The sequence below is a fragment of the Nematostella vectensis genome, chromosome 9 (genome assembly GCF_932526225.1).
Source record: "Nematostella vectensis chromosome 9, jaNemVect1.1, whole genome shotgun sequence".
NCBI classification, from domain to species: domain Eukaryota; kingdom Metazoa; phylum Cnidaria; class Anthozoa; order Actiniaria; family Edwardsiidae; genus Nematostella; species Nematostella vectensis.
Window position 1 is genome coordinate 10,969,849 of NC_064042.1, and position 23,282 is coordinate 10,993,130.

The window sequence follows — 23,282 nt, forward strand, 5'->3', positions numbered from 1 at the left end:
ATGGGGTGTGTAGAGTGGGTAATATGGGGTGTGTAGAGTGGGTAATATGGGGTGTGTAGAGTGGGTGGTATGGGGTGTGTAGAGTGGGTGGTATTGGGTGTGTAGAGTGGGTATTATGGGGCGTATTGGGTGGCATGGTATTTAGGAACAGTGTGTGGGGAGAGTTAATGTGCAGGTGGAGTAGCGTGGTGGTGTGGCCCTTATTAACAGATAAAATCGCAATGAGGCGCAGTGGGCTTGGTGGGTAAGTGTGAGAAAAGAAAGTCATCTTTTATTAATAAATCACTGCATTTCGATAAAGACTTAAGATCAAAGACTTAATTATTTGCTTAAAGTCGTCATAGGTATATACTTAGGGTATATAAACAAAGAATACACTATATACGTCAAACTGGAATGTCAACAGCCATCGATTCTTTCTACTTATTGTTAATTAAAACAGTTATATTTTTATATACACTTAGATGTACATGTATTATTTAGTGGTTTAAATGTAGCTCACTTATAATTGTTAAAAGGCATTTGATAGCTTTTTAAACTGTGATCATTTGTAAAAGATAGTGGGACGGCCATCAATTATTGATCAGTAATACCACAGTTATATGCTCATATACACTTAGATGTACAGGAATTTCATTATTAAGTGGTTTAAATGTCGCTCACTTTTAATTGTTAAAAGGCATTTGGTAGCTTTTTAAACTGTGATCATTTGAACAAGATAGTGGGACGGCCATCAATTATTGATCAGTGATACCACAGTCTCGTTTATCATACTGATGTTTGTCCTTGTTTGCTGGTCGTAAGATATGTTTTCGTAATGTCACTCTTTGTGCTACCTCCTCGTGTTTTGTAGCATTTGAAGCGAGCCGCATACAGAGACCTGGCTTTCTTGTTCAGTGCAAAAGCAGCAGCGATATAAACTCCTTGCATAGAGTTGAAGAACACAAAGGGATACACCAGGTACTTCCATCCCAGGGCAGCGAAGCCAAACACCCACGTGAACCCCATCAGTGAGCCAATGCGGGCATAGATGTGGACGGTCTGCTTCTTTTGACACAGAACCATTTTGGATTGGTTCGCTGAGGCTGCAATAGCCCTGATGGTCAAAATGAAGAAGACAACATTCCAGAGAATCGACAGGGCTATGGGGCCGAGGAAAACGGATAAAAGGGCAGTTTGGTCGGTGATCCAACACAAATCGGCATTGCCATAACCAATGTATAAGATATTCGTCTTGTCTAGAGCGAAACAGATTGAAACAAAGACTAGCGGCAGAAGCCATCCTACTGCACACCGACATATCAACTGCGAGAGTACAGGCTTCGCGACTGCAAATACATTGAACGCTTTCCACGTTGAGAAGGAAATGACTGAGATCCAAGTAAAAGCTGCGAGGTAAAGGTATTGCAGGGCAACAGCGATAGCAGTGCAGAGTTTTGGGTAGTGCGTCTGATTTAAGAGCGTCAACCACATCAGCTGAGCCATAAGAAGTGCGATGCTCAAGTTCATAAGGTGTATTCCTGGATGAGTGCGTAGTTCATTGAACAGGAAATACGTCATCAACATGAAGACGAGGCTTGCGATAGAGAATGACATCCCTATTGTGGACATTTTGTTAAGCACCATTTCATGGTACGCCCATAAACTGGCTTTCTTCAGACGTATTTTTGAGCAAACATACATTGTACCGTTCAATATCGTATACTGAGATGTGTTGTAGATGGCTTTGGAGTGATAAATGTATAAAAATCCTGTATCGTAAAGGGTGTATTCATGAGGTGCCAGTCTGACCGTCACATTACAAGAGATGCTTGTGTTCGGTAAGCATGAGACCAGCCTAGAGATGTTTACCCGTGAGATGTTTCCTTCTAACGTTAATGTTCTTTCAGTCCAGCAGAAAAGCCTTTGTTTGAACACTTTGTGGATGTCATAGCGTGACGCCAGACTGCTAACATTGCCGAGAAACTCATTAAAGATCATTAAACAATCCATTACTACATCCATTTCCTCTTTTTCATCTTCCACATAAAACTGAACAATTTTATCATTAGGTTGCATACCCATAGTAGTAGTCACATTTTTTACTCGATAATTCTTAAGGGCAAAACTTACTTTTAATGTTTTAATGAGCCATGAACTGTCTTTCAGTGTGTGCAGACTGTTTTTGTTTTTAAGAAAAACAATAACAGCAGTGACGCGTGCAATGACCTGAACTGAATGAATACTCGGCAGCATCAGCACCAACGGGGGACGCAAATAGGGAACAAGGGGATACCGAAAATGGACTATAGAAGGAGGCTTGAAATCCATTATTATTGGACTACGTTGCATAACCATATAAAGCATTGGCATCTCTAGAGACTTGGGTGCGCAAAACACAAATCTCTGGCCATGGCATTGTGCACAATGGGTATTCCGGTACCTTGTATTATAAGACCAAACAATTCCAGGAATATCGGTCGTGCACAGGTTATCCCGGTTTTCCGAGGGACCAGGACACGAATCGATGGATGCAATGCAATTCCTCCGCGGTTCCCCGTTTAGTGGCCACCATGACACTTCCGTAGTGGTATTACTCTTTCGAAGCACGTGGTTATAGCGTGTGATGTTAGTTTTACCGTGACAAAGTGCGCAGTACTGGTTTTGAAAGGGCGTGCCGTCATCAGAGTACACAGGTACAACACTTGATATAGTGTCATTCAAGAGAGCTTCAGGAATTCCTGAGATGGAAGGAATATTGGTACAATTATAAAACACTTTGTCCCTCGGCCATGATTCAGGGCAGGAAGATATCAACCAAAGTCGTAAATGCCCACCATGTACGCACTTCCAAGTACCCAGCATTTCTCGCTCAGCTGGCCCTTTCCAATCGTTGCAGACCCCAACGTTCAATTTCAATGGGCTAATCTTTTCAGCTTGCCGACTTTCATTAACCTGCCCTACCATTTTGTTGCCTTCTTTTTTTTTGTTCTCGCTTGACCTCCTTGTGCTGTGTTCTGTCATCTTCAAATCCCCACTAGAGTTGGAATTCTCAGGCCAAACAGTTGGGTTGGGAATATGATCTTTCACGCAGTAGGTTAAATAGTCGGCACAACAGTCACCGAAGTATCGACAATAACGATCGCACATACAAGAATATCTTTCAGAAGCTACTTGCATGCAGTCCACACATTTGCCTCGACAGGAGTTAGTGCCATGGCATCTAGGGTGGATCATATGGTGGACTTGAGGTGGAGGTACAGTTTCTTTTTTAACGGTACTCGAAGTTATATCTTTAGTTGCGCTAACATTAAAACTAGAAGTCGAAGGCATGACGGGAGAGGGAGAAACCTTTGAAGCAAATCGATGAAGCGATGAATTAACAGCGGATGCATTAGAAGGAATTTCTCGTCTGCTTCTAAGTGTAGCTGTTTCGGTGTCATTTCGGACAATAGCAAAGGGAATTTCTTCTTTAAAAATTCGCTTCTTATTAACGAGTTTCGGTGTTTCTTCGGGGTTGTAAAGAGGTCGCTGTTTCAGGTGTACATGTTTTTCCAAAGTAACCTCCCTGTTTTCGGATGTGACATACTGCACACCCGTCAGCCGTTTCTCTTTCTCATCTTCTGCGCTTAGAGGGCTGGATCTGTTATAGACCAGCACCACACCTACTAACAGCAGGGCAGCTAATGCTCTCATCCTCCCGTTTTGTCTCAGAGTGGCCTTTCCTGCTTATCTAGAATTATATAAACTCTCTGAGGCAATTACAATTAGCATTTTGAACATCTATCCAACGTGATAAAGCACAATATCTGCAGATGTTGATCTTAATGAACTTAATGAAATTTCAAACCTACATGGTCAAGTAATTAATAGTCCATAGGCCTTTTTAATTTCGAGCTCGACATGCGGGTAAGTAGGTTTCGCTTCATTATCCTCACGCCACAATATCCATGTGAACGTGTCCTTTCGTACACAGTTGTCGTGTACCTACATCGACGTTACAAGTCTGGAGCTGCAAGTATCCATGACAAAAAGTACCAGTGCTTTTCAAATAAAAAGCCGTTTTTATTACTTGTAACTATGAAAATATCCGCGCTTATGAACAACGCTGGCATAGGGGAAGTCAAACGCCCACCCGGAGACGAGTCCAGGGCTTCTTGAAGGAAGGGGGGAGCAACTTAGCCTTTCTTGCTAATCTAAAATTATATAAACTCTCTGAGTCAATAACAACAAGCATTTTCAGTGATAAAAGGACAATAACTACAGATATGGATCTTAATAATCTTAATGAACCTACAGGGTCAAGTAATAAATATTTGTCAACAGGCCTGGGGAAAATAGCAAGCCTGGGGATTGCGAATTTTATAGGTGAATTTCATGACTAACAGTTCACTTTTTATGACAATTAGTTGTTAAGTTTTTCCTGATGTTATCACTTTGGTCAAAAGGTCATATTACATTTCAGTAAATATGACTAAAAGCTCAGACATAAAACGTTTTTTGGTTCTTAATTCCCAGTACAGCATGCAGATAAGTACGTTTCGCTTCAATATCCTCAAGCCACAATATCCATGGAACTTAGCCTCTCGTCTACAGTTGTCGTGTGCCTACATCGACGGCAAAGTCTACAGCTGCAAGTATCCATGACACTCGTCACGACTTGATAAAAAGTACCAAACCTTTTCAATAAAAAGCCGATTTTATTACTTGTAACTATGAACATTTAAGCGCTTATGAATAAGCTGACAAGCTGACAGGGGAAGTCAAACGCCCACCTGAAGACGGGTCCAGGGCTTCTCGAAGGAAGGGAGGAGCAACTCGAATGGAAGAGCACCTTAAAACTTTTGCGGGATGTAAATTTGTGGATTGAGGAGTCTAAACATTTATTGAAAACTATACCAAAAAGGGATGGGTATCTTCCATCGCCCATCCGCGAGAATTAGTAAAGCTGTATCAATGAATGAAAGGGAAACTACTGAAACGCGTAATCTCATCAATAGCTACTTATGGGATTAAACGAAAAGGTTTGATCCAAAAGAACAAGGAACGGGTTTCCCGCCTCTCTTTCCCGGTTGGGGATTGTTCTAAATAGATTAAAAAGAATATATTTTGGACGAAGTATGGTTAAGCAAGATACAAAATAAAATGTGACCCATCACAAATACCAGAAAACCTAGCGAAATATGTTTTTTTGCTTATATTAATTTGGAATTAAAGGACGCCCTTTTTTAAATGAGGGGGCGCTTTTGAAGATAATGAGGATAATTTCCCGTGATGCGGGTAAGTACGTCACAGGAAATTATTTCCCGTAAATGATCTATTACAAAATAAAGGTCGAATGAAATCTCATAAAGTTGTCTTTCATGACAATAAATCGTAAAAAATCTAAATCTTTCGATTTTTTACAATTTATTAACATCAAAGACAACTTTATGAGATTTCATTCGAGATCATTTACGGGAAATAATTCTGATAAAAGCAAAGGGAGGATGGTAAGCATGTGGTACGTTTCGCTTCGTTAATCTCAATTAATGATCTTATTACATGATTGACACCTTTTCCATTGTTCTTGCAAATCATTTATTTTAATAAAATACCTATGAATAATTTACAATCTTACAGAAAGGGGAGGGCATGATGTATCAGTAGGGAGAAAGTGGGGTTTTTATATGAACTCATTAAATATGAATGAAGTTGATCACTAGAATACTAATGAGGAGGAGTTTGCTAAAAACTAGAACCGTGAATACTAATGAAGGAACATCATATTTAACCTTAAGTAGAAATGAGTAAAAAAACAACACTTTTTCGCAGCAGATTTACAATGTGATAGCAAGAACGATTGAATACTAATAAAGTATCTATTTGATTGTCATGAAAGCAGAATTCGTATTTGTTACCCTCGAAATTCAACAATAAGTTCAGCTATAATTAAATGTGCAATTTATTGTCGTCTACAATAACAGTTGAAAATATATATTTAGCGTAGTAAAAATAATTCGCTCTTTTTCGCTGTCAGTGAGCCCCATTCTCGAAGCGTGCCCACACCGAAACTCCGAGTTACGAAACTTTTCAAATTTGTGCAATCAACCACCAACTCTCCTTAGTTTTCTTGCAGGTCAATAATAACCTCAAACTTTTAAGTCAACATGTATCGAAATCTTTCGAATTTTTGTACAATTTATTAACATCAAAGACAACTTTATGAGATTTCATTCGAGATTATTTACGGGAAATAATTCTGATAATAACAACGGAAGGATGGTAAGCCTGTGGTACGTTTCGCTTCGTTAATCTCAATTAATGATCTTATTACATGGTTGACACCTTTTCCATTGTTCTTGCAAATTATTTATTTCAATAAAATGCTTATGAATTATTTACAATCTTAAAGAACGGGGAGGGCTTGATGTATCAGCAGGGAAAAAGTGGGGTTTAATATGAACTCATTAAATATGAATAAAGTTGATCACTAGAATACTAATGAGAAGGAGTTGGTTAAAAACTAGAACCGTGAATACTAATAAAGGACCATCATATTTAACCTTAAGTAGAAATGAGTAAAAAACAACACTTTTTCGCAGCAGATTTACAATGTGATGGCAAAAACGATTGAATACTAATAAAGTATCTATTTGACTGTCATGAAAGCAGAATTCGTATTTGATACCCTCGAAAATTAACAATCAGTGTTATATAAATAAATCTTCATTTTTATTGTGTACAGTATTGATCTAATGAGCTTTTTCAAATTTGTGCAATCAACCACCAACTCTCCTTAGTTTTCTTGCAGGTCAATAATAACCTCAAACTTTCAAGTCAACATGTATTGAGTTTTGTCTCTTTATCCCCAGTCTTTATTTCTTTAATCTGTTATTTACTTAGATCATGTAATAAGCAAGTTAAATACCTCGGACGTCGGCAGTTTGCCGTAAAACAGCCTGGATTGCAAATTTTATGGGTGAATTACATGTTCACCACAATTAGTCGTAATGTTTTACTGATGTTATCACTTTGGTCCAAAGGCCATATTACGTTTCAGTAAATATGACTAAAAAGCTCAGAAATAAAATTAATTTCGTTCTTAATTCCAAACTCGGTATGCGGGTGAGTACGTTTCGCTTCATTATCCTCACGCCACACTTTTTAAGTGCTATGCGCGTAGGTTGCGCGCCGAGGTTATTTTGGCTAAAAGACGACTATAAGATTCTGCTAGGTTCACTTTTCTTGGCCCCTCTCAAACAAGTTGCCTTAGGGTTTGGACTTAGCAGGGAGCGAGAATTCGGGGATAGATCTTTGTAGGCGAGAGAGCATTTATTTTTACAAAGATTGCGAGGATAATTTTGGCGTTAAATATAGATTCATCAATCGCGAAGTTTAACAGGTCAGTTGAAGCCAACAATTCGTGTGCTTCAAGCTGGAGTATTGGTAGGCGTGACTGTGAATTTAGAAAAAAAATAATCGCGCAATTTCGATATTTTTATTTTAATAAAACAATATTGCTTCAATTTAACTTGTATGAAAAAGAATAATTTGATTTCCAAGAGTAAATCTAGCAGAATACAATAAAGCATAGATGTATTATTAAAATCTAAAAAAAAAAAACGCGCCTAAAATGAGTCTTCTATAGAAAACTCAGAATAAGCTATATAGCCAAAACAACCTCGGGAAAGGTGTTTCTCGCTTTTCTTTCCCGGTTGGGGCTTGTTCTGAATAGATTAAAAAATATATATAATTTTGGAAGTTTCATATGTTTGTCTCTAGAACAATCAAATGCAAATTTGCTTTTAATATTAAAATGTTCGGGGAAGCAAGATTCAGCAAAAGACGTATTTTTTATTTTTTGCTTTTTTTAATTTAGACGCTTTTTTTAAGGTGGCGCGCCGAGGTTGTTCTGGCTAAACAGCTTTTACTAAGTTCCCTATATTAGACTAATTTTCGGCTCGATTTTCGTGAATTTTTCAGATTTTATTAATACATCTATGCTTTGTCAGATCCCGCAAGATTCACACTTGTTTGAAATCAAATTATTTTTTTTCATGCAAGGCAAATGGAAGCAATTTTTTTATATTAAAATAAAAATATCGAAATTTGCGGGATGAATATTTTTCTAAATTCACAGTAACAATAACAATACTCCAGCTTGAAGCACACGAATTTTTGGCTTAAAACTGACCTGTCAAACTTCGCGATTGATGAATCTTTATTTTACGCCAAAATTGTCCTCGCAACCTTTGAAAAAAAATGCACTCTTGCCTACAAAGATCCATCCCCGAATTTACGCCCCCTGCTAAGTCCAAGATTTAGCTCAGATGCCATATTTGACACTGGAGTATCATGTTTAGGTAGCTTCTGAGTTTTAAACGACAAAAGAATGAAAACTTTATGGGTTACTTCCCAAGCTTTTGAGGAACACACTGGAACCTTGCAAATATATGACTCGGGCACCCTGTGGTTTAGGGCCGAATTAGTTTGAGCGACTTGTAACATATGAAAAGTATATTTGTAGGATGCTTGCATGCTCATATTGTATGTTTTGAATGATCAATAAATTATTTTGTAAAATTCATACTCGGGTACCCTGTGGTTTTTCACCCGAAAAAGAAAAACGTAAATAATTCAAAACGTATACCATAATTCGACTCCACTAACTACCAGGCGTTGTTCAGGAGACTAATATCTACTCAAATCTGCTTTCAAACCTTCTCTAACTCTCGACTTGTGCGAAACCCCCTGCTGCTACCAGACTATTAACGTAGACAGAGCTGGAAAAGCATAAGGCAGATTTAACGTAGACAGAGCTGGAAAAGCATAAGGCAGATTTAACGTAGACAGAGCTGGAAAAGCATAAGGCAGATTTAACGTAGACAGAGCTGGAAAAGCATAAGGCAGATTTACCGTAGACAGAGCTGGAAAAGCATAAGGCAGATTTACCGTAGACAGAGCTGGAAAAGCATAAGACAGATTTAAGTAGACAGAGCTGGAAAAGCATAAGGCAGATTTAAGTAGACAGAGCTGGAAAAGCATAAGGCAGATTTAAGTAGACAGAGCTGGAAAAGCATAAGGCAGATTTAAGTAGACAGAGCTGGAAAAGCATAAGACAGATTAAACGTAGACGGAGCTGGAAAAGCATAAGGCAGATTTAAATAGAGCTGGAAAAGCATAAGGCAGATTCAAAGTAGACGGAGCTGGAAAAGCATAAGGCAGATTTAAATAGACAGAGCTGGAAAAGCATAAGACAGATTTAAGTAGACAGAGCTGGAAAAGCAAAAGGCAGATTTAAATAGACAGAGCTGGAAAAGCATAAGACAGATTTAAGTAGACAGAGCTGGAAAAGCATAAGGCAGATTTAACGTAGACAGAGCTGGAAAAGCATAAGACAGATTTAACGTAGACGGAGCTGGAAAAGCATAAGACAGATTTAACGTAGACAGAGCTGGAAAAGCATAAGGCAGATTTAACATAGACAGAGCTGGAAAAGCATAAGGCAGATTTAAATAGACAGAGCTGGAAAAGCATAAGACAGATTTAAATAGACAGAGCTGGAAAAGCATAAGGCAGATTTAAGTAGACAGAGCTGGTAAAGCATAAGACAGATTTAAATAGACAGAGCTGGAAAAGCATAAGACAGATTCAACGTAGACAGATGCGAAAAACATAAGGCAGATTCAACGTAGACGGAGCTGGAAAGCATAAGGCAGATTTAAATAGACAGAGCTGGAAAAGCATAAGGCAGATTTAAATAGACAGAGCTGGAAAAGCATAAGCCAGATTTAAGTAGACAGAGCTGGAAAAGCATAAGACAGATTTAAATAGACAGAGCTGGAAAAGCATAAGACAGATTCAACGTAGACGGAGCTGGAAAAGCATAAGACAGATTCAACGTAGACAGAGCTGGAAAAACATAAGACAGATTCAACGTAGACGGAGCTGGAAAAGCATAAGGCAGATTTAAATAGACAGAGCTGGAAAAGCATAAGGCACATTTAACGTAGACAGAGCTGAAAAAGCATAAGGCAGATTTAACGTAGACGGAGCTGGAAAAGCATAAGGCAGATTCAACGTAGACAGAGCTGGAAAAGCATAAGGCAGATTTAAGTAGACAGAGCTGGAAAAGCATAAGACAGATTCAACGTAGACGGAGCTGGAAAAGCATAAGACAGATTTAACGTAGTCAGAGCTGGAAAAGCATAAGACAGATTCAACGTAGACAGAGCTGGAAAAGCATAAGGCAGATTTAAGTAGACAGAGCTGGAAAAGCATAAGACAGATTTAACATAGACAGAGCTAGAAAAGCATAAGGCAGATTTAAATAGACAGAGCTGGAAAAGCATAAGTCAGATTTAACGTAGACAGAGCTGGAAAAGCATAAGGCAGATTTAACGTAGAAAGAGCTGGAAAAGCATAAGACAGATTTAACGTAGACGGAGCTGGAAAAGCATAAGGCAGATTTAACGTAGACGGAGCTGGAAAAGCATAAGACAGATTCAACGTAGACAGAGCTGGAAAAGCATAAGACAGATTCAACGTAGACAGAGCTGGAAAAGCACAAGGCAGATTTAAATAGACAGAGCTGGAAAAGCATAAGGCAGATTTAAGTAGACAGAGCTGGAAAAGCATAAGACAGATTCAACGTAGACGGAGCTGGAAAAGCATAAGGCAGATTTAAATAGACAGAGCTGGAAAAGCATAAGTCAGATTTAACGTAGACAGAGCTGGAAAAGCATAAGGCAGATTTAACGTAGAAAGAGCTGGAAAAGCATAAGACAGATTTAACGTAGACGGAGCTGGAAAAGCATAAGGCAGATTTAACGGAGACGGAGCTGGAAAAGCATAAGACAGATTCAACGTAGACAGAGCTGGAAAAGCATAAGACAGATTCAACGTAGACAGAGCTGGAAAAGCATAAGACAGATTCAACGTAGACAGAGCTGGAAAAGCATAAGGCAGATTTAAGTAGACAGAGCTGGAAAAGCATAAGACAGATTCAACGTAGACGGAGCTGGAAAAGCATAAGACAGATTTAACGTAGTCAGAGCTGGAAAAGCATAAGGCAGATTTAACATAGACAGAGCTGGAAAAGCATAAGGCAGATTTAAGTAGACAGAGCTGGAAAAGCATAAGACAGATTTAACATAGACAGAGCTGGAAAAGCATAAGGCAGATTTAAGTAGTCAGAGCTGGAAAAGCATAAGACAGATTTAAATAGACAGAGCTGGAAAAGCATAAGACAGATTCAACGTAGACAGATGCGAAAAACATAAGGCAGATTCAACGTAGACAGAGCTGAAAAAGCATAAGGCAGATTTAACGTAGACAGAGCTGAAAAAGCATAAGACAGATTTAACGTAGACAGAGCTGGAAAAGCATAAGACAGATTTAACGTAGTCAGAGCTGGAAAAGCATAAGGCAGATTTAAGTAGACAGAGCTGGAAAAGCATGAGACAGATTTAACATAGACAGAGCTGGAAAAGCATAAGGCAGATTTAAGTAGACAGAGCTGGAAAAGCATAAGACAGATTTAAATAGACAGAGCTGGAAAAGCATAAGACAGATTCAACGTAGACAGATGCGAAAAACATAAGGCAGATTCAACGTAGACAGAGCTGAAAAAGCATAAGGCAGATTTAACGTAGACAGAGCTGAAAAAGCATAAGGCAGATTTAACGTAGACAGAGCTGGAAAAGCATAAGACAGATTTAACGTAGTCAGAGCTGGAAAAGCATAAGACAGATTTAACGTAGACAGAGCTGGAAAAGCATAAGACAGATTCAACGTAGACAGAGCTGGAAAAGCATAAGACAGATTCAACGTAGACAGAGCTGGAAAAGCATAAGACAGATTTAAATAGACAAAGCTGGAAAAACATAAGACAGATTCAACGTAGACAGAGCTGGAAAAGCATAAGACAGATTCAACGTAGACAGAGCTGGAAAAGCATAAGACAGATTTAACGTAGACAGAGATAGTTTAGTCAGAATTAATGTTATCATCAGACCAGACAATCACTGGAAAACCTGCCACGCAGTTGTCCTCTCTGTCGTCATGGAGATCACCAATCGAGTGTCTCAATGAATTGTCATCTTGGCCATAGTTAGTAGACTATGTCTTGACTCAACGACTTGAGGTAAACAAGATATATATTCACAGAGATATTAATTTTCCAAAGCACGTAGTTATAGAACGTTGTATTGATGTTACCATGACAAGTAGCGCCATTTTATCATCCTAGCAAAGTACCACATAGGTGAAAAAGAGTCCATTTCCATCGGCTCATTTGGAGAGTTGTTGTGATATTTTCGACATAATTTAGCATAAGATTTAATTTTTTAGTGGTTATCTTGCGATTTAAAAAAAATAATTTGTCTTCCAATGTTGACTGAAAACAGCCCTCTAGGAAAACACAGCTACAGCACGTGATGGTGTCACTGGTAAAAAGCCTCAGGAATATTTAACCTGGAGGGGTAATTATGAAACATCTGGTTCTTAGGCCATGACGGCAAACAGGACACTATCATTCATAATCTGGAATTGTAATTTTAGACGCACTCCCAACAGCTATCCCTCAAGCCAATAGAATCCTAGTCACTGGAATTTTCACTGTGGTCTGCAACACGCAGTGGTCACCAAAAACACTTGAAAGGCTAGATTGTGCTGAGACCACGACCAGCCCAACTAGAAGCTAAATGATCAAATCCTTCAACATTCTTCACGTTCCACTTAAAAGTAAATAATGACCAAAGCACAAAATTTACCAATAATGAAAAACTCTAAGGTCGTTTTTAGTGTGAAAGGTCACAAATGTAATTACGTTGCTGGATGAATCCAGCCTTAAACAGGAGCTGGGCCAATAAGGTACTAACAGTTTGAAGTGCTCTCTTGAATGAATAGATTGATTAACCAAACTTTACATTAGAATTATGGGATAAAATCATTTTAAAGCTTTTGTTAGAGAAAAAGTTAATGCTTTAAATGTCAATGCTTAATGTCAATTATTAACAGTGTGATGGCTTTTTAATATGTGATGTAGATCTCTGTAAGAAACAAATGGGAAAACAAATACAAACACAAAACCATGCGCTTAACAATCTTAAATATCTTCATAGGCAAAGCTTTACTTATATTCCATTTCATTTAAAAAATAGCTGCCATAAAGTAAAATAGTTCTAAATAACTTTTTAAAAAATGGAAGAAAATGTTTTTTACCTTTTTGCTTCCTTGTCGGATTTTGCAGAGAGAAACCTTTGTACTGCTGTTTGATTGACAGCCCATAAAGGGAACAGCCCAAAAGCTCCGCCAATCATCAAGCTCCAAATGGACAGCCTCTGAGTGGGATCTGGATTAAAGCTAACAAAAAATATATATTATTGTATGGGTGATAAATAGATAAACAAAACAGCAACCAAAGACCTATATAAAAATTACTATAAAACTGAGGACAGTAATGTCTTTCACCCACAACATACTGTATATGAGTATGCATTACAGAAATATGGCACAAACATACTCAATAAATTTAAGTCTGGCTCCCTTCTCCATCGTCTTCCAGACTTCTGTGAACCCTCCAACTTTCTGACTTCCCACAACAACAACAGCTACAAGACCAACTAGCATAATAATAGCTTGAAGGACATCATTCCAAATAACAGCCTTCATTCCACCCTGAAAAAAAAAAACATGTGGGCAAATGTTACTGAAATGATAAAATCTAATACACAAACTGGGGATTTTTCTGCGTTCCTGCCTTGAATCGAATTTGTCACAAGTGAGTTGAAGTTATTCTCCCGTGTTTCCAGTCTTCTCGGATAAGGACACTAAACCGGAGGTCCCGTCTCTTCGAGCTGCACTACACTAACCAGAACCGAAGGGACGTAAAAGAACCACTGGGGACGCAATAAACCCTCTGGCAGTGACCACCCCCAGTGACAGTGCTTACTAACCGAGGGCCATATGTTAGAAAACTGTATATTCGGTTAAATATGCTACCCTCGATAAAACAAAGATAAAAATAAAAAAAAGTTCCCATACCAGCATGAACAGCCTATAGTAAAAGGTTACTTTCACAGCTGTACTAGACAGCCTGTGAACTACAGCAGAGCTAATAACATAACAGTATGTACTACAGTGCAGATAAGAAACAATAATTGGAGTTCTCCTAGACTATAAAGCATCATAGTCTAGGGGCTACTGTAGTAGTCAGTGTAGTGTAGACCATCATATAACAAGTGTACAATAAAACTTACAATAGTTGTATAAAAAGTGCAGACAACACCAAGAGCAACAATGGACACCCAGATAGGAAATCCTGTGACTGAAAAAAATACAAAGCAATATAATCAAGCACCAAGGCCATGATATTCACAGGCATTTGTTTTACTGTGTCAAAATATATATTCCATTAAACTGGTGTAGCCTCATTAAACCATATATGTAAAACTGATATGAAGTTTGTGAAAGTTATTCATACCTGCTTCTAGAGCGAGTGAAGGACCATAGGTTACAATTGCCATATATAAACACTGGAAAAAAATGGATATCATTCAATAACACAAGTCAACTCTACAGAGACTCCCTTCTCATGTACCCTTCCCGTTAGAACATAAAAGAGCATGAAGTAACACACAACAGGGAGCATGAGCAACATACAACATGGACAAATCTTGTTTTTGCAAGTAAGGTGGTATTTCTAGTATGAATGCCTATACGAGCTCAATAAAATAAAGAGTTAAACCAATCAATTGGCGCTTTTGTTGAGATATGTTTTTAGGGGGAGGGAGGCATATTCCAAAATTTGAGGTCAAGAGAGGGTGTTTATTCAGGTTGCGCTTATTTGGACTTATAAGGACGCTTATAAAAGACAGCACTTATTTGAATCATTAGAGTAATTATAGGCTAAAAAAAAAAACTCTGGTGCTTCATACTCACTGTCTGTATTATAAAAAGAGCACTGCCAATAGAGCGTATTACCAAGGAAAACCGCTTTTCCAAGTACTGCAAGAGACACAAAGTAGCATTTATAATTTTAGGTTATGTTGATTGTCGCCCCAAATAGATGCCACCATAATCTTCCAGATGTCACATCAACAGTGAAGGGAAAATAATGAATAATAATAAATTGTAAAGAACAACATCTTTGCAAGTTCAAACCAATAATTGGAATCGTACCATATCATTAAACATTAAATTGTCTCAAATGCGCTGTACTAGCATACAAAAACAATACTACACCAAACCACGTGTATATAAGAAATCAAAATTAAAGAACAATTACAGTACATGCAACCACAGAATGCATTGAAGTTCTCCTGCTTCAAAACATCGTACCTCATAAGAGCTTGTTATATGAACAGCACGGAAAACAGGGACAAACACCAACGCTACGGCGGGGAAAAGTATCACATACGACGAAATAATCATCCAGTACTGAGTGCCGAAAGTGTACATCTCCGAAGGTACACCAAGGATAGTAATAGCCGACATGAACGACGCGAGTAGCGACAATGCAACCGGGAGAAACATCATTTTCCTGTTAGCCAGTAAGAATTCAGCCGTGGTCTTTTGCTTTCCTCCAGTTAGCGCATGGTAAATTCCGATCCCCGTTGAAATCAAAAGCATGATTGCGAATACAGAGTAATCTACGGCGCCGAAACGAACAACGACACCACCGTCCGGAGACATCATGTCTTCGATGTGTTATGCGACTACGTGAAATCCCTAATGAGTAATCCAGCAAACGCCAGGTTTTATACTTGACAAATCCAAAAGGTCAACGATTTTTGTAGGGATTTGATTAGTCGGCGAAACTACGCGATGTTTTCCGTTGATATCAGCGTATTGTAAGGGTGGACTTTGACTCGGGTGTCTGAGGTTTGGCGTTTTTTTCCGTCTCAGTAGTATCGACGTCCCTTTCAAATCCTTCTGTTAACGAATGAATCATATGTGTGATTATTTACGAGGTTAAAAATGCAAAAAAGAGGAGCTATAAATATTGCTCGTGTGACAAAATTTACACGTGAAGGTTTGAAATGAAGCAAGTGTTACCGGTCAACCACCAGGCGTTCCACGTTTTGTCGAGAGAGGACGAAGGTGAGGGGTTGTAAATTTGGGCTCCCTGTGGTGCAGCGGCTACTCCATATGAGTATGCGCACTGAGAACAAAAATTCCCGCCAAAAATAAATCTCTAAATATCGTTGCTGGTATTGTGTGAACTGTTGACGGTATTCGGATCGACTGTTCTTTTTAACATTATCCCAGATGTAGCTTTTCTTTGACAATTCTTTACTGGTTCTTGCTATAACACGAAGATGGTCTTGTCGAATACTGGGTTCAAGAAGCGAGGAGGCGGAAAGAGCGACGAAGGCAGAGAAAGGTATAAGACCGGATGCCAGGTTATGTCAAATTATGCTTGTGTTAAGTAGAAGATCGCTTTGGTTTGAAATAGTTCTTTGGTAGTTTCCTCGAAGGTTGTTTTTAAAATGCGGGTCTAGTAACATTTCTTTGGCAAGTTGTACAGTCTGATTTTGTACAAATTGATAAAACAACACGATCTACGGTTGTGTTGTTGTGAACAAAATGGTACCAAGTTGTCTTGCTCGCCAGAAACTGAGATCTTACCCAATATTTCAATCATTCACACATACGTATGATGTCTTACAGATCTCTACTCTAGGTATCTTGCCTAATATAATCAATGGTTTAAGTTTTGCACAGACAGTCACATATAAGTAACATCACCTTGTAATGATAATTTCCTTGTAATTACGAACACAAAAACAAAATGTTTACTAGTAAAACTGAAATACAAATCTAACCTTTCACAGACATATAGAAAGAAATATAGAAAGAAACCATTGGCCACAAAAAAAACTCCAAATTTAGGCCAAGCTGAACTCTCCTAAAGTGTCCAAGACCACCATAGTAGTGTACTAAAAGACAACCAAAGTGAGGGCACTCCAGTACCCTGGCCGCTCTCCCCATTTCGCCATTAATACAATATCTAAAATACAAAAAATGGCTGTTACTCTAATAACCTCTCAAAGATCACTTGTAATAGAGAGGGTTTGTTTGTAATAGAGAACGTTGACTGTGCAATGAAATTTCTGAGGAAACTCCTGCTATTTAAGATTTTTGCTACTATAACCACTGAATTATAGTCCTGACTTTGTATGTGATATCAGTGTTCACTGTACATTCTACTATGAAATAATTTTGTCGGTACATGTCTGAATATCCAGGAGTGATGATAACTCTGCAGAATCACGCATGCTCAGAATTCAGAGCCAAGATGTGATGGATAATAAATATGGCTTTGAGAGACATAAAGATGCAACTGAGAAGCTAGGATGGCTCATTAACATGCACCCAGTAAGTACTTTCATTGCTTACCTTAGTAGTCTTTTATTATAACACCATAGAACAAGGGAATTTTGAATCAGTCATTACTTGCAGAATCTATTTTCCCTAAAAGCAAAAAGGAATATATTACACATTCAGCTGTAGATGGGTGACAGACAAGACCAGTAAAATTACTTTTATTTGAAACCATTGTCTATTTAAGCCTGGAACAGCTGATCATAGATAAGTACTTAATGTTTGACAGCATTTTCTGGAAATGGTGAAGCATGCTTTCACTAGGGCTTGGGGCCTGTGTCAGTGCATCAATTTTTTATGTGATGAATTAGAGCATATATTATTTTCTATCCATAGACTGAGATTCTCGACGATGATAAGAAACTTATCAGCGCACTAGACCTATATTTCATCCAAGATGATGGCGAGCGCTTCCGGGTAAATTACAGATCTGTTCGATTAAGAGTTGTTTTCCTTTCACATTGGTATTTACAGTAATTGTTCTTAGTTTACAAATTCAACTGCTTTTTACTTTTTAAAATAATTAATGAAATATTCAATAACTGCTTGATTATTTCTAGGTGGCTCTTCCATTTAAACCTTACTTCTACATACTAGCAAAGAAGGTAAGACGTTGCTTTGAAAAAAAAAATATGTGCCTTTTTCTACATTTAAAATTATTGTCATGTCATTTAACAACTTTGTTTTGCATCAGGATACAGATCGGGAAGTTGCGACATGGCTCAACAGAAAATTTGGTGGGGCTATTGCCAAGATTGAGACAGTCCAGAAGGAGGATTTAGATTTGGTCAGTACTGCATCAAGGAAAACCTTAGTACAGATAAGTTTTTTTTGAAGTGTTCTGTAGGGACAACCAGAGTTGCTAAGATAAAATAACTTTTGTGACAATTATTGTATGCAATATAAACAATCCATTTAAACCTCGAATTGAGATAGAAAAGCATAAGTATTTTGTATAGAATATTAAACAAGGACCCACACTATAAAAGGGCCTGGACCAGGTCCATGGAAGGCTCAGTTGTCAGTAAACTGCCACGTGGTGCGGAGCTCCGGTGTTCAGTCAAGCTAGCTTGTTTGTTTGTTCACAAGGAGTGAAACCCAAACTAAACTTTTGAAGCGCTTTTCTTCTCGTTTGCTCAGTTTTTCTTGGCTACTAAACAATGAATAACCCATCAAAAGAGTAGGAATGTGCAGTTAAAATTAGTTTAAATTATTAACGATAACACAATACAGACGCAATGTAACAGCATGTTGTTATCTTGAGGTTTGAATTTTATTTAGCCGAAAGCTGAATAAAAGCTGACTGTGGGTCAGTGTTTAAGCATACACCTGCATGAATTAAATGATCCTTATCTTGTGTTTTTTTTTCTATCAGTATAACCATCTTGTCGGACTCAAGAGGAACTACATAAAACTCTCCTTCCACACAGTAAATGACTTAATGAAGATTAAAAGGTAATGTATTGAAACTTCAATACATTTTTTTTTAAGTAACAGCTTCCAGCTTTTGAACATTTGAAATTTTGCTTTGAGAATATGAGTTTTCTGATAAAAATCTCGCCACCCCGATAGAGCAAAAATGGAACTTTTATGCCATTGCAGTATTTTCATGGTATGCTTATTATCAGGGTTATGGAATTACGCAAAAAAAAATCATAATTACACGGAATTCTTTGCTAAATTACGCGCTAAATTACACGGAAAATCAATCATTACGTGCTAAATTACGCAGGATTTTTCAATACATTTTCTTTAAAAATCAAAATTTTGCGGGATTCTTTACTGAATAACGCGGTAAATTACATATGCCCAAACTACATTTTGTACCGAAGAAAAGCATGAAATAACTTGAAAAGGTAAATTTTTTGCGTGAAAATATCTTAGGTGAGTTTTCATTGGCTCTTAGCCACCATCCAATTAAAAAAGGTATTTTATTATTAGTCCTACATAGGCCTTCGCGGTTTAGCAAAGAATTGTTGTTTTCGAAATTCAGTTCGAAATATCACACTCTTACGAAGAATATCTGTCTTTTTTACGAGAAATAGAGGTAAGAACCCTAAAAGAACACATCAGCTGTGCAATTAATAAATGTTTTGTCTTTCAAAATTTAGCCAAATTACGCGGGATTACGCAGAAATTTGTGGATTACGCAGATTACACAGAGAAATCCAAATTACGTGCTTCCGTACAAGCGTGTAATTCCAGAAGCCCTGTATTATTGAATTTGGCTACAACCAAATTTAACTTATAGATCAATGACATTCGAGAGTGTTCTAGAATGCTTTTTTATGCAATTTGCTTATGCTTCATAGTTTTGAAAAACAAATAGCACCTCTATTGGGAATTGAATGCACCTCCTGGACTCCTGTGGATGGGCCTGCATGAGGCTAAAATGAAACATTTTATTTCTGTAGGGAAATAATGCCAGCTGTCAATAAGAACAAAGAGCAAGCTAAGAACACGCCTGTCTATAGCATGATCTCGGGAGCTAATGGATTTGATGACGAAGAGGACTCAACACACATTAAACGTGTTACTGACCAAAAAGAAAATATTATTGATATTAGGTGGGTGTCAGATTTTAATATTTCTATACTCCTGCATATTTTAATATAAGTCTGCTTTTTGGATTGATATTGCAGGGAATATGATGTGCCATATCATGTGAGAGTGGCTATCGACTTGAAGATCCATGTGGTAAGAAGTGTTATTTTTATCCTCATCACAACAACCTTCAGAGTCCTGCTCAATTGAAGTAAGACTACTTTAGCAAGAATATGCAGCTCTTCTTAGCAAATGAGTGGTGCAATTGTTGGCAACCGCCCTCCCCTTTCTAAACAACTATCTGTTCTTCTAGGGCCACTGGTACACAGCAAAAGTGCGAGGAGGCCTTTATCCAGAAATTATCAGGAGAGATGACCTCCTTGATAGACCTGTATGTATCATTCAATATGATATGCCTGAGGGGGGGGTTCTTCAGGATAAATGTTATAGGGACGCTCGTCAGAAAATTCAAAAAATACCCCAAAAACACCTGCACACCAAAAGTTGCTACCCTAAAAATTACATCAGAAGCATTAAAATTACCATATTAAAGAGAAAAGCCTATTTTTTTTTCTTTGATACTCCTAAAAAATACCTGAGTCCAACGACAAGCATCCCTATCAGTTCGACATGGGAAGAATCCAACCCTGGATAATATGTCTACCTTACCAATAGACTTGTCCCACTTGATGGTGCCTGCATCTCCTTGGCATATTATACACTCTAATAAGCAGTCAACTTCCATTCAGTGGCCACCATGCAAAGCTTATAGGTATTGTTACTGTACTTCACACATAAATCCTGTAGAGCAGCCCAACCTCTATAAAGCCAGAAGGGGTCTGTTCCCTAGAGCTTGCCCTCTTTACATCCACTGTACAGTAGTTGCACATTTTGGTTTGAATTTAGGCCAGGATTTGAAGACTGTTTCAACCCTCTTTTAGTACAAAGTGACTGGGGGATTCATAAGGATGCAATAACCCAGTTCGAGGGGAATTTACAGTGAGTGTACATCCAGAATTATAAGTTGAAAGTATTAGCTACTTCTTTTTTGTTCCAGGATCCTGTTGTTCTTGCATTTGACATTGAGACCACCAAGCTTCCACTCAAATTCCCTGACTCAGCAACAGATTCCATCATGATGATATCATATATGATTGATGGACAGGTTAGTTAGGTGCTCTTGTCACAGCAACCTGCATATATTGCCACAGTTACTTGTATGCTTGTTTTACCTGTGTTTGGTTACTTGAGGATATTTGTTTTTTAGGGGTTTCTGATTATTAATCGAGAGATTGTGTCAGAAGACATAGAGGACTTTGAGTATACCCCTAAGCCAGAATATGAAGGCCAGTTTACCTGCATCAATGAACCAGATGAGGTACTGTAAACATTATGTTTTTAGTGACTCCTTTGCAGTGTCCTGCAAATTGTAAAATATTGTCCAATAGCGTAGACATTTACCATTACTTGTATCAGTGCAAAAATTAACATTTTTAGTTATTCAGCTATACTTATTTTAAAACAACAATAACATAATATCAAGAGAAAAAGACCATATAAGAGCATTATTTTAGTACAGTATTTTAATAATGTACATTATGTACATGTTAATAATGTCAATAAAAGTTACGACTCTCTTGTCTATCCTTTTACAGGAGGGTCTTCTTCGAAGATTCTTTGAGCACGTTCTAGAAGTGAAGCCAAACATCTTTGTGACATACAATGGTGATTCCTTTGACTGGTAAGAGATGTTTAGGGTGAAGTTCTATATGCAAAGCTCATCTTTTCTAAGTATGACATGATAAATGTGTGTGTTCCAGGCCATTTGTAGAAGCAAGAGCATCACACCATGGGATTAACATGATGGAGGAAATTGGTGAGCTGCTGATTGTGATGAACTAGTTCAACACTTATTATCATCATTTCATTTATTATTTCATTTATACTTCAGTCATTTCATTTATATTTATATTTCAGTCCTTCAGTTTAAGGTCCTTGCTTGTGTACAATTCTTCAACTAGCTACTGTACTGTGCCTTGTTTCTTTTTTTATCATGTGACCATGTCAATCATTTCTATGGAAATCATTACCATACACGTTCTCCAATGCCTTCAATTATAACAGCCAAGAATTATAGAATTGTGGTATTCACACAAAAAAAACACATTTCAGGTTTCAGCCCAGACTCTGCAGGGGAATATAAGTCAAGACCAGCTATCCACATGGATGCCTTCAGGTGATAGTGAATAATCCATCATTATACAGTACACCTGCTCACTAGGACATTTTGTTTACTCTGATGGAGCCCTGGCACAAACATGATAGATGCAGCCGGATAATGCTGGGCGTCCTGCCTTTTTAGTGTATGATCAATACATCGACACTCTTTGGTCTCTATTCTCTCTTGTTCTGTGCAATGCAACAGATAGTTTTCGTCATTTTTACTCGAGTGATGCGCCATGATGTTCTCACAGCTGTATCTCATTATCTCATAACTTTTTTTTTATTTCCACCTTAAGGTGGGTGAAGAGGGATAGCTACCTGCCAGTTGGAAGTCAAAACCTGAAGGCAACAACAAAGGTACATAATTCTCATAGTCCACAAACCTCTTGTAGTTTTCATTTGCTATTTTTTAGATTCTTGAGGTAGACATTGTGTTACTGTGCATTAATTCTCATAGTCCACAGACCCCTTTTTTCCTATGCTATTCTTGGATTCTCAGAGGTAGACATTGTGTTACTGTGCATTAAGATGTTTATCTTACTGCTTCATTTGGCTAAGGTAGATGCATTTTGCAGGCTAAGCTGAGATATGACCCTATAGAGCTTGACCCTGAAGAGATGTGTCGCATGGCTAGTGAACAACCCCAGGTAGGCTCTATTTCTCATTAATAATTAAAATAAGCTTTAGCTTAATAACCATTGAAGCTTTCTCTACTCTGCTCCAAAAACAGTTGCAAGAAAAAATAGCACCCAATAGGTAATTCAGCTTCAAGTTATGGAAAATACAACCCTCTTTGTCTCTTCCTGTAAGACATCATTTCAAAGATGTTTAAAATTTCTCAGTTCTACTGTATGTTTCACTTGACTTGATTGCCATCTATGTTTTTCTGCCCTACCAGGTTTGGTGAGAAATAGAGCCTTGTGTATCTTTTATGTGATGTATTTTGTCATGTCATATTGGTGACCCTGTCTGTGTTACCCTCCAGGAACTCTCTAACTACTCTGTGTCAGATGCCGTGGCCACCTACTATCTATACATGAAGTACGTCCATCCTTTCATCTTTGCGCTCTGCACCATCATCCCTATGGAACCTGATGAGGTAAACAATATATACAGTACACATTGAAGCTTGATTGTACATAACATACATGAATATTGAACTCACT

At 37.9% G+C, this 23,282-nt stretch overlaps 3 protein-coding genes across 5 annotated transcripts in view; 1 reads left to right on the forward strand and 2 right to left on the reverse strand.

The window, feature by feature from the left end:
* LOC5512656 (sodium-coupled monocarboxylate transporter 1) overlaps positions 1 to 16,013 on the reverse strand; it is a 50,888-nt gene extending 34,875 nt beyond the window's left edge. For both annotated transcript variants that reach the window (XM_048731969.1, XM_048731968.1), the window contains exons 1-6: positions 15,304 to 16,013; positions 14,905 to 14,970; positions 14,447 to 14,498; positions 14,223 to 14,290; positions 13,487 to 13,641; positions 13,186 to 13,326 (exon numbers count right to left, since the gene is read on the reverse strand). In XM_048731969.1, the coding sequence (XP_048587926.1) occupies positions 13,186 to 13,326; positions 13,487 to 13,641; positions 14,223 to 14,290; positions 14,447 to 14,498; positions 14,905 to 14,970; positions 15,304 to 15,660 (839 nt within the window). In that variant the 5' untranslated portion in view covers positions 15,661 to 16,013. The remainder of the gene's footprint in view (positions 1 to 13,185; positions 13,327 to 13,486; positions 13,642 to 14,222; positions 14,291 to 14,446; positions 14,499 to 14,904; positions 14,971 to 15,303) is intronic.
* On the reverse strand, positions 243 to 13,156 carry LOC116614933. The gene has a single exon (XM_032376538.2). The coding sequence runs from the start codon at positions 3,673 to 3,675 to the stop codon at positions 769 to 771; it is 2,907 nt and encodes a 968-aa protein (XP_032232429.2). The 5' UTR covers positions 3,676 to 13,156; the 3' UTR covers positions 243 to 768.
* A 134-nt stretch (positions 16,014 to 16,147) lies between the features above and the next one.
* Positions 16,148 to 23,282, forward strand: part of LOC5507798 (DNA polymerase epsilon catalytic subunit A) — a 37,623-nt gene continuing 30,488 nt past the window's right edge. For both annotated transcript variants that reach the window (XM_048731965.1, XM_048731966.1), the window contains exons 1-17: positions 16,148 to 16,348; positions 17,214 to 17,343; positions 17,686 to 17,766; positions 17,910 to 17,954; positions 18,044 to 18,136; positions 18,725 to 18,804; positions 19,764 to 19,916; positions 19,992 to 20,046; positions 20,207 to 20,284; positions 20,951 to 21,058; positions 21,161 to 21,271; positions 21,549 to 21,634; positions 21,714 to 21,769; positions 22,066 to 22,129; positions 22,413 to 22,473; positions 22,692 to 22,763; positions 23,102 to 23,215. In XM_048731965.1, coding sequence (XP_048587922.1) covers positions 16,284 to 16,348; positions 17,214 to 17,343; positions 17,686 to 17,766; positions 17,910 to 17,954; positions 18,044 to 18,136; positions 18,725 to 18,804; positions 19,764 to 19,916; positions 19,992 to 20,046; positions 20,207 to 20,284; positions 20,951 to 21,058; positions 21,161 to 21,271; positions 21,549 to 21,634; positions 21,714 to 21,769; positions 22,066 to 22,129; positions 22,413 to 22,473; positions 22,692 to 22,763; positions 23,102 to 23,215 — 1,452 coding nt within the window. In that variant the 5' untranslated portion in view covers positions 16,148 to 16,283. The remainder of the gene's footprint in view (positions 16,349 to 17,213; positions 17,344 to 17,685; positions 17,767 to 17,909; positions 17,955 to 18,043; positions 18,137 to 18,724; positions 18,805 to 19,763; positions 19,917 to 19,991; positions 20,047 to 20,206; positions 20,285 to 20,950; positions 21,059 to 21,160; positions 21,272 to 21,548; positions 21,635 to 21,713; positions 21,770 to 22,065; positions 22,130 to 22,412; positions 22,474 to 22,691; positions 22,764 to 23,101; positions 23,216 to 23,282) is intronic.